The following is a 10,016-nucleotide window of genomic DNA, read 5'->3' as shown; positions in this document are numbered from 1 at the left end:
GCCAGTTGCCGGAGCGAAGGCGTAGGATCCCTCGTAAGAGGGTGAGCTTCCCGCCCCGGTGCGTCTTGTCCCCACCTCTTCATGCCTACTCCCTCCTGGAATTCAATCCTCCCGGCTCGGGAAAGACGACGACACAGAGCAAATCTCTCTTTAACGACTGAAAACGAATCTCTCATCTCTTTGACAAGAGCGAGGCTTGTCAAGTTCCGCCTCCGGCTTGCCCACCCTCCTTCTCCGAGTGCCGCACCGCGGGAGGGAGGTGTCGGTTCTCCGGCACGCTCGGACCTGGAGGTTTCTGCGGGGAAAGATGTTCCTGAGGATTCTTTCTGTCAGTCCTTGTCTGACGGGGGACTCTGCTTCCAAGATGTGTCGGAGTCCTCTCCTTCCTCGGGCTGTGTGGAAGCTCGTGTCTGTCTGCGCTGCTTTTTCCTGCTTGTGCGGCTCTTTGCTCTGGGGCGAGGCGCCCAAACCGTGTGCGGTGATGCTGTCAGCGGCAGCCTTCCCCCCAGCACTGCCACGCCTAAGGCAGAGAGGAAAACCTGCCCTGCTCTCGCCGCCTAGCGCTGCCCCCCTCGGCAGCACAGCTCGCCTTGCCGGGGCGCTCCGCTTCCCTGGGCAGGGGCTGGCGGAAGCGGGGTCGCTCCCGGGACAGTCACCCGTGCGCTCCGAGTGCGGGACGGGAGAGGGCCGCGGGGCGTCGCCCGGCAACGGGTGTGTTCGTCAGCGCCGGCCTCTGTGCGGTCGAGAACGGGCTCGGCCAATGCGCGTCGAGGAGCGGCGGCGGTGGTCGGTAAAGAGGCGCGGCAGGGCGGGGGGCAGAGTCAGCTGCGGCAGGTACGGGGCCGGGGGGCGCGGGGGGCGCGGGGAGCGGGGCCAGGGGGGCCGGCGGTGGGGCTGGAGGGGGCAGAGGCGGCGGGGAAGGGGCCGCCACATCCCTGCGGGGGCAGGAGCACGAGCAGGAGGCAGGCTGCCGGCTGCCCGCTGTCTCTCCTCCCGCCAGCAGGTCAGACTCGTGTTGTCGGCCACAGCGGCAGCCATGGCTCTGCTCCGCTTGAGCCAGTTGCTGGACGCCGCCATCGCGGCGCCCGATGCCGAGAGCGTGAACTTCCGAGCGCTGCGCAACCTGCTGCAGGCCATGCTGGGGCACCTGGGCCTGCAGGACCGCTCCCCCCGGGGCTTGGAGCAGCCTGCGGAGCGGGACAGGGCAAGGACCCCGGCCGCGGGGCAGCAGCCGCAGCAGGCGGGTGAGCAGCTGCCTGCGAAGGACCCGCTGCAGGACACCGCCGGCGGCTCCGAAGCTGATGTGGCTGCCGACGTGGGGCAGCCGGTGCAGAGGGTGGAAGGCGACGAGAGCAGCAGCTCTGAGGTAGAGGCTCTCCCCAGTCCCCCGGGTGCTCCCCCGCTGAGGCGCCTCCTCCTCCAGGGGCGGCTCTTTGCCCTTGGCATCAGCTTCAGCGCTCCTGCGCGGAGCTCAGCGCGGGCGGGCAGGCAGGGCTGGATGCAGCCCTGCCGCCACGGCTTTGTGTGATGGCTTCCCTTGGGGCAGGGTGGGGACCGAGTTCCTGGTCTGCAGGGAGCCTCCCGCGGGGCTCATGCCTGCCACCCTCCTCTCCTAGGACACGGCTGTCTACCAGGCTCTCCTGGAGGAGATCAGCCAGATGAAGGAGGCGCAGTCCCGCATGCAAGGCGAAATCCGCGTGATCCAGGAGGCGCTTGGCTTGGTGAGCTGCTGCTGCTGTCCCCAGGAGGGAGCTGGCCTCCTGCTCCCCTCCCTGCATCACCCCGCATCTCCCTGCGGACCCTGTCCTCCGGCCTCGGATGTCACCCAGTGTGAAGGGCACTGGGAGGGAAGGGTGGGAAGGGTGCCCCAAGAGGGGAGCATGGGAGCTCAGCCCCACCCTGCCTGGAGCCCCGGGGAGGGCAGAAATGGGCAGCGCTGCCTGCGGCTCAAGCTGCTGGCAGAGGTAACTGTGTGCGTCCACCCAAGTGGCGCTGAGGCGCTTCTTAGCTAAACACCCGTGAAAGTACCGTGGGTGCTGGGAAGGAGGGTCAAGATCTACTGGTACAATACAGCAGCAGCGCCCCCGGCACGAGCCTGCCCAGCGTCCGTCTGTCTAGTGCCCGAGTTAATTTGCAGATGCTTCTGTTCAGTCCTGCTCCCGTGTCCTGACTGCCGTCCCTCTCCTCGCCCCACTTTAGGGGAACCACCAGGATGCTGCCGGCCAGCTGCCAGGCCTCTGCAACCCAAGGACTCTGGCCAGTGATGTGGTACGGTTACGAGCACGCCAGGTCCTGCTGCAGGACAGGAGATGGCTGCATCCCTGGGGGACCAGTGCAGGCGGTCCCTCTGCACTAGGGCACGGTCCCCAGCAGTGCTGGGTGGGAGGGGGAGTGCTCCTGTGGGCCCCCCCATGCCCCTGGCTACATGGCTGATCTCTTCCTTCCCCAGCAAATGCTGAAGGAAAGGCTGGGCCTGTACCCGGACCCGGAGGAGGTCAGCAACATGGTGCACTGGGACGTGCTGGAGGATTGCCTGGTGGGCAGCAAAGGAGAACGAGGTAGAGATGGAGGAAGACCCAGAGGAGAACAGGAAGAAGAAGACCCGTCTGCCACCACCAAGTCTCCCACTTCAGATGTGGACACCCCACATGGGGCAAGCTCAGTGCCGGGACCTAGAGAGAGCTCAGCGGGGCTGAAGGATCCGGGGGCAGCTCTAACGGCCCCCGAGCAGCAGGCAGGCGTTCCCTCAGATCGGAGGAGGGATGCTAGCACCAGAGCAATGATGCAGACAGCGTCTGGGGACGTGCAGACCACCAGCCTGGGGACCCAGCCAACAGAGCCAGAGTCCACGGGCACCCAGACCACCAGGCTGGGGACGCAGCCGGAGTCCACCACCACTCAGACTGCCAGCCTGGGGACCCAGCCAACAGAGCCAGAGTCCACGGGCACCCAGACCACCAGGCTGGGGACGCAGCCGGAGTCCACCACCACTCAGACCGCCAGCCTGGGGACCCAGCCAACAGAGCCAGAGTCCACGGGCACCCAGACCACCAGGCTGGGGACGCAGCCAGAGTCCACCACCACTCAGACCACCAGCCTGGGGACCCAGCCAACAGAGCCAGAGTCCACGGGCACCCAGACCACCAGGCTGGGGACGCAGCCGGAGTCCACCACCACTCAGACCGCCAGCCTGGGGACCCAGCCAACAGAGCCAGAGTCCACGGACACCCTGACCACCAGGCTGGGGACGCAGCCAGAGTCCACCACCACTCAGACCGCCAGCCTGGGGACCCAGCCAACAGAGCCAGAGTCCACGGGCACCCAGACCACCAGGCTGGGGACGCAGCCGGAGTCCACCACCACTCAGACCATCAGCCTGGGGACCCAGCCAACAGCGCCGGAGTCCACGGGCACCCAGACCACCAGGCTGGGGACGCAGCCGGAGTCCACCACCACTCAGACCGCCAGCCTGGGGACCCAGCCAACAGAGCAAGAGTCCACGGGCACCCAGACCACCAGGCTGGGGACGCAGCTGGAGTCCACCACCACTCAGACCACCAGCCTGGGGACCCAGCCAACAGAGCCAGAGTCCACGGGCACCCAGACCACCAGGCTGGGGACGCAGCCGGAGTCCACCACCACTCAGACTGCCAGCGTGGGGACCCAGCCAAGAGAGCCTGAGTCCACAGGCACCCAGACCACCAGGCTGGGGACGCAGCCGGAGTCCACCACCACTCAGACCGCCAGCCTGGGGACCCAGCCAACAGAGCCAGAGTCCACGGACACCCTGACCACCAGGCTGGGGACGCAGCCAGAGTCCACCACCACTCAGACCGCCAGCCTGGGGACCCAGCCAACAGAGCCAGAGTCCATGGACACCCGGACTACCAGTCTGGGGACGCAGCCGGAGTCCACCACCACTCAGACCACCAGCCTGGGTACCCAGCCAACAGAGCCAGAGTCCACGGGCACCCAGACCACCAGGCTGGGGACGCAGCCGGCGTCCACCACCACTCAGACCGCCAGCCTGGGGACACAGCCAGAGTCCACGGGCACCCAGACCACCAGGCTGGGGACGCAGCCGGCGTCCACCACCACTCAGACCGCCAGCCTGGGGACCCAGCCATCTGAGCCGGAGTCCACGGGCACCCAGACCACCAGGCTGAGGACACAGCCAGAGTCCACGGGCACCCAGACCACCAGGCTGGGGATACAGCCAGAGTCTACCGTCACTCAGACAACCACCTCAGGGGAGCAGCTCAGCACACAGCTTGCTGGGGCTGGCACCCTGGCAGCAGGGACTCTCTTGCCAACAGCCCAGGAACTCGAGATCCCACTCGATGCTGATCCCAGGGCCACGTCCCACGTGCAAGAGCTGGCCTTGCCCTCGGGCTCCAGCAGTGCCTACCACAATGCCTACAGGTGCTACGCGGAGACGGTGGAGGCTGTCAAGCAGATTGGGCAGCTCAGACACCTCTATGCTGCCCTGAAGGAGCAGGTGGCCCAGCTAGAAGCCAGCAGGCTGGAGCGGACTGAACTGGAGAAGCTGCGCCTGCTCCTCCAGGAGGCAGGTGGGAGCTCTGGGAGGTTTGTGGGGGCCATTTGTAATGCTGGGTGTGGAGCTGGTTGTGCTCAGAGCCTGGCGCGTAGGGTGAGAGCCCTTCACTGACAGTGTGTCCCCTTGTACCATGCTCTTCTAGGCCAGGAGAGCGTTGCCAACACGCTGGGTGACCTCCAGGCCCAGGTGTCATCCGTGCAGGGCCTGGCCAGGGAGCTGCAGGGCTTGTCCAGGGAGCTGCAGGGAGAGAAGGGGAAGGTAAGGAGTCCCCGAGGGAGATGCAGGGATGCTGGGAGAGGTGGGCACGGAGGAGGTAGCTGAAGAGCCCCTGTGCTGGGGTGACACAGGGGCCATGCCCTGACTCTGCCCCCACTGCCGTTCCCAGATCAGGAAGCTGGAGAGCGCCCTTGGCAAACTGGAGGCGGCCAGAGCCAGCTGGCAAATGGATCTGAGCGACCAACTCAGCCTGCTCTCAGGGTAAAAGGACAGGAGAGGGTTTCGTTCCCTGTGGGGCTGCAGGGGAGCCCGGGAGGGCTGGGAGCATCCCATGCTGGGGAGTGAGGGACGCCCCCTGAGCAAGTAAGCTTGTGAAGACTAAGCCTGCCTGTGCCCCTGTCTCGCCGGCCAGGTCCACACCGCAGGAGGAAAAGCGGGACATGAAGGATCTGTCAGAGCAGCAGCAAATAAGCAAGGCTGCACTGGATCAGGTGGTGAGCCAGACGGCCGAGGGGGAGCAGGAGCAGGTGAGGCGTGGGGGGAGCTCCCACCCCCCCGCTGGCTCTTTGAGGTAGTCCTGGCCATCCTGTGGGTGGCTGGGGCCACGGAGCCTCCACAGCACCTGGGATTGTTGGCTGCATCTGTCCCGTCTCAGAGGTAATTCCTCTTCCCCTTCTGCAGCTGGAAGAGGTGAGAGCGATGGAGAGCACGGGGCAGGAGGAGGCAGTATGCCCCATGTGCAGCAGCGACACGAGCACGCGTTTGGGGAAGCTTCTGCGACGCTATGAGAAGCTGCAGGGGCTGGTGGAGTCCCTCATGTCGAGGAAGAAGACGGGCAAGGTGGTGAGGCAGCTGCCAGGGAAGAGCCAGGTAGGGAGATGGCAGCATGGGGGACGTGGGAGGGGGCTGCCAGAACCATGCCCGGCTCTCTGTGCTTCGGTGCTATGTGGGGGAGTTCCGTGCTCCCCCCCATCCTGTCTTGTAAGGTCTGCAGCATAGAGGGAGATTCAAGGCGTGCTGCAAATGTCCTGCTGGCACTGAGAGCCTGTGGCCACTGGCCCAGGAAGCCAGGTCTGTCCCTGTGGGGCAGCCTCCCCACCTTGCGTGGCACTACCTGGTTATTTTCCTCCCTGGAGCAGGACGAAGAGGCGCTGAAGCGCATCCAGGCTGCCATCCTGCAGATGCAAGGGGAGTATGAGCAGCTCAACTCTGTCACGGGGAGCCTCCTGGATGACAGTCGCCAGCAGCAGAAAGATATCGAGGTAGATGGCTGAAACCCCCGTGGGCTTAGAGCATCCTCCAGGCAGAGCCCAGGCTGGGGACCATAGGCGATTTGCTCTGTGGAGATTTAAGAGTACCTTTCCCGGAGGATTCTGTGTGTGGGGAGAAGCAGGGGCGCTCCTGCCACAAGGTCATAGGATGCTTTCTGTGTTGGAAGGGTCTGTTGCAGTCCGTGGAGAGGCTGGAGAAGGAGAAGGCAGACAAGGAGGACCTGGAGCTGGGAATGGATGAGGTACGACCTCAAGGGGCCTAAGCAGCAGCCAAGGGGGTGCTGGGCAGGGTGACAAATGCCCCTTGTCCCCCTGGGAGCTTGGTGGCAGAGCTGGCCCTGGGGGAGGGAGGATTCCTAGCCCAGCTGCAGGTCCCTCTGTCTCCCCCCATGTCCCTGGGGCTGGTGGGACCGACCTCATGGGGGTGATGGGGCGAGTGGGACCACACAGTCGTGGGAGGAGCACAGTGGTCCTGCAGGAGTGCTTTTGCCTCTGCCCCTGCAATGGGCTGACCCTGGCTGTTGCACCTCCATCCTTTCCCCACCGTTCTCCTGCCTTTCCCTGTTGCTAGAAAGCAGACAAAGGTGCCTTGGAAAGCAGAGTCAGCCGCGCCCAATTTGAGGCCAGCCTGGAGCTGCTGAAGGAGAGAAACCAGGAGGTGCTGAGCCGGGTGACGGGCCAGGAGCAGGGGCTGCACGAGGTCCAGCAGCAGCTGCGGGAGGAGATGGCCTCCAAGGTGAGGGGCGGCTCGTCGCCGCCGCGCAAAAATGGCGCCTTCGGGGCTCGGTGGCCCAAGGCAGCATCCTCCTGAGGATTCCTGCTCCTGGCTTTTCCCTGGGGACGCCGTGTCCCGTCCCGGAGCCGCTGGCTGAGGGAGTGTGTCTGTCTGCAGCTGGATCGCCTGGAGCTGGGGCCATTCCAGCAAGAGCTGGAGGAACACTGGAAGAGCAGCCTTGAGCAGCTCAAGGAAATGGCACCACCAATGGAAGCTGACGATGCAGCCGGGATTAGGAAGTGAGTGCAAGAGGGACAGCACTCGCCTTGTTCCCGCTTTGTCCTTGCCTGCATCCCCTGTTGCCACGGTGCCTGTGGCAGCGGTTCCCAGGGCACTGGAGGTTCTTGGGCTCCGCTCTGGGAATTCTCCTGTGCCTAAGATGAAGTGGAGCTTTTTCCCAGGAGGGAGCCCACAGCCAACCACTCTCCCTCATCCTATCCCCTTTCTTCTGGAACCAGCCAGCAGGCTGGGACCTTGTTGGTGTTGGTGGGGGGGATAAACCAGGTTTCCCAGCTCACGCAGCCCGTTTTCCCCTCCCCAGGCAGCTGCTGGTGGATTTCCAGTGCCTGTCTTGTGACAGGCAGCTCAGCATGCGGGTGCCTGGCTCGTGAGTACTGCCCAGCGCAGGCGCATTGGGAATCTGCATGGGTGGGATGGGGGAGGATGGGTGCTGGTGGTGCTCCAGACCAGGCATGGGGTTCGGGGTGTCTGCCTGCGAGGGTCTGATCGTGCCCAGCCCCCTCCACAGGCCTGCCCGTCAGCGGGAGGATTAGGAGCCCTCCCGGAGGGCAGCAGGCAGGGGATGCCGTGAGGTACAAGCCTGGGGGGTTTGGGGGTCTTCCACGAGCCAGGGCGGGTCATTTGTCCCCTGTCACCCACTGATGGCTCTTGCCCTCCCCAGGCCTATCCCGCCCATCCCGCCCTTTCCACCGCTGGTCCCTCACGTCACTGGACGATCCCAGCCCGTTCTGAAGACGGAGCAAACCCACAGGTAGGGGACACGGGACCCATCCCCATCCCCGGGCTGCATGGTGGCCCTGCCCCAGCAAGGGAGAGTCCTTCCCTGCGTCGGAGCCAAGGACTCTGCTCCCTGGGCAGGGCAGGGGAGCAGAGATGTGCCACAGAGGCTCAGCTGGGCTTGCCCCAGGCCTGGGGGTTTTACAGCCTCGCCACTGTGCTGCCCCGTCTCTCTCTCTCTCTCAGTGGCGCTGAAGCCACACGTGCTGAGTTGTGTGCTGAGTGTTCCCATACCCTATCCTGCAGGGAGCCGATGGCTGCATGCAGGTACCCCACCGTGCCACGGCAGTGTGGGGGCCAGCATACCCTCACAGGCCCGCTGCAGCGCAGCCTGCGCCTCCCGCCTGTCCGGCCCAGCACCCCACAGGCACTCCAGCCATCCACCCTGCTCCCCAGCAAGGTAGGGATGAAGAAAGAAGGGATGTGGTGGGGGTGACTGAGGTTGGGAGGGTGATGCTGAGCATCTGGGGGGGATCCATGCCTCAGTTTCCCCGGGAGAGACGGGTACAGAGGGTTGCTCGGGGCTGCTGAATTCAGCCCCATGCCTTAGCCAACCCATTGTCTCCTCCCCAGCAGGACAAGGTAGAGCTGTTGGGGCAGGACAGCCGCAGGGCTGGCCCCTGCCCCTCGGCCCCAGGCACCACTGGCCCACTGGAACGAAGGTCAGCCTCATCCCACAGCCACCTTCTCCAGGGACACCAGCCCCACCCGCCCCTCCAGCCCCGCAGGATGGATGCAGCAACGCGGCAGCCGGGCAGGCCTGCGGGTCACCGGCTGAATCCCATTGCCCGGGCACCCCAGCAGGCGCGAGGAAGTAGCTCCCAGCAGCAGCAATAAAGGGTGATGCGCGGCAAAGCGCCTGTGTGGCCTGAGTAGGGGGACCCTGGCTTGGCATCTGCCCTTGGCCTGTGGCCACGTGTCACTGAAGGAGCTGAAAACAGCCCCTGGCCACCCCTCTGCTCCTCACCCCCGGGGTTGAGCAATCTCATATAACCATTCCGGTGGTTATGTGTTTATTCTTATGCTAACAAGGGTGCTCTTGGAGGTGCCGGAGATCCTGCCCTCAGCCTGATCCCTGCATCCTAAGGTGACAGGGAAGAAGAAGAGGCAGGCAGAGCAGCCCCTGCCGATGTTGCCCACAGTGCTTGCAGGAGAGCCAATGCCCCCCAGGCTCCAGCCCTGACCTGCTTTGCAGGAGCTCACTCCCTGCCATGCTGCGTGTGGGTGCCAGGCTCTGTGAGCAGCCACCGCAGGAGGATGGAGCAGGGCTGAGCTCCAGAGAGGAGCAGCAGGAGCAAGGCTGCAGTGTGGACCTGAGGGCTCTGTCCAGGCAATGGGAGCAGGGACAAAGACCTCCACCATCAGCCCAAGGGCCTTCCAGCCCTTGGAACACAAGCTCCCTGCCGCACACGTCTGAGGTCCACACAACACCTGAGATGGAGAAACTGCGTGTTCCACAAGTCCAAGGCCATCCCCAGCCCGCTGTCATGGTGATGGACCAGAGTGTCCCTTCCAAACAGTGTCTGTGATTCTGTGCTCCTAAAGAGCAGGAAGTTCCCCATGCCTGGATAAGCAATTTCAGCTGCAGCTGGGTTTGCACATGCAGGGAGTGGTTTGGTATTGGTGGCTGGAGGGCATTGCTCCCAGTGCCAGCAGGGCTGGAGATGGCCTGCGGGCTTTGCTGGCAATAGCCCTGCAGGACCCCAGGGAGCTGGGTTGGAGCAGGTGGAAAGCAGGCCCAAGGGGGCACATCTGCAAATGTCTTTCCATGCCGGGAGGGCTGGGATTTAATGGGAAATCCTGGTGTCTGAGCTGAGCACGTGAACCCAACAGCTGGCCTATGGGATTAAAGGCAGGAATAAATCACAGCAGGCAAGGATACCAGCAAGTGCCCAGCCCCACGCAGCCTGCACATCAGGATCTTCCTCTGGCCCGCCGTCACGGACCAGAGGAGAGGGATGCCTGGAGGCCTGCAAACCCTGGCCTGTATCTTCTACCTGCTGCACCTCGAGTTCTTTCTGGGAGAGATGTGGCAGAACCAGCCCTCTCCCTAAGGGCATTCAGCGCAGGCATGGGAGGGGAGTGAAGAGAGCCTCTCCTTCCCCAGCCCAGGAGGGCACAGGAGCCCAAGTGGAAGTGCACAGCAAGCCTTCGAGGGCCAAGGTTGCACCTTCTTTCA

At 64.5% G+C, this 10,016-nt stretch overlaps 1 protein-coding gene across 3 annotated transcripts; it reads left to right on the top strand.

Moving 5' to 3' along the window:
- Positions 1-515: 515 nt before the first annotated feature.
- LOC136009725 (uncharacterized) lies at positions 516-9,478 on the top strand. 3 transcript variants are annotated; one of them, XM_065669896.1, is made up of 17 exons: positions 516-834; positions 1,004-1,366; positions 1,617-1,721; positions 2,200-2,268; positions 2,450-4,571; positions 4,701-4,816; positions 4,944-5,035; positions 5,187-5,301; positions 5,456-5,644; positions 5,914-6,036; positions 6,213-6,287; positions 6,617-6,781; positions 6,938-7,059; positions 7,362-7,427; positions 7,722-7,811; positions 8,084-8,237; positions 8,414-9,478. In XM_065669896.1, exons 2-17 carry the CDS (start codon positions 1,037-1,039, stop codon positions 8,672-8,674), a joined length of 4,194 nt encoding a protein of 1,397 aa, XP_065525968.1. In that variant the 5' UTR covers positions 516-834; positions 1,004-1,036; the 3' UTR covers positions 8,675-9,478. The 3 variants fall into 3 exon arrangements, with proteins under 3 accessions (XP_065525968.1, XP_065525967.1, XP_065525969.1); XM_065669895.1 differs by having other exon boundaries at positions 8,411-9,478; XM_065669897.1 differs by lacking the exon at positions 2,200-2,268 and having other exon boundaries at positions 8,411-9,477.
- The last annotated feature ends 538 nt before the right edge of the window (positions 9,479-10,016 follow it).

Source organism: Lathamus discolor, chromosome 3 (genome assembly GCF_037157495.1).
Source record: "Lathamus discolor isolate bLatDis1 chromosome 3, bLatDis1.hap1, whole genome shotgun sequence".
Lineage (NCBI taxonomy): Eukaryota > Metazoa > Chordata > Aves > Psittaciformes > Psittacidae > Lathamus > Lathamus discolor.
The sequence above is the reverse complement of the archived record's forward strand: the minus strand, read 5'-3'. Positions and strand labels throughout refer to the sequence as shown.

Coding starts and splice junctions, on each gene's coding strand:
- LOC136009725 (XM_065669895.1), top strand. CDS start 1,037: ATGGCTCTGCTCCGCTTGAGCCAGTTGCTGGACGCCGCCATCGCGGCG. Junction 5,036..5,186: donor CAACTCAGCCTGCTCTCAGG/GTAAAAGGACAG, acceptor CTCGCCGGCCAG/GTCCACACCGCAGGAGGAAA. Junction 5,302..5,455: donor CCGAGGGGGAGCAGGAGCAG/GTGAGGCGTGGG, acceptor CCCCTTCTGCAG/CTGGAAGAGGTGAGAGCGAT.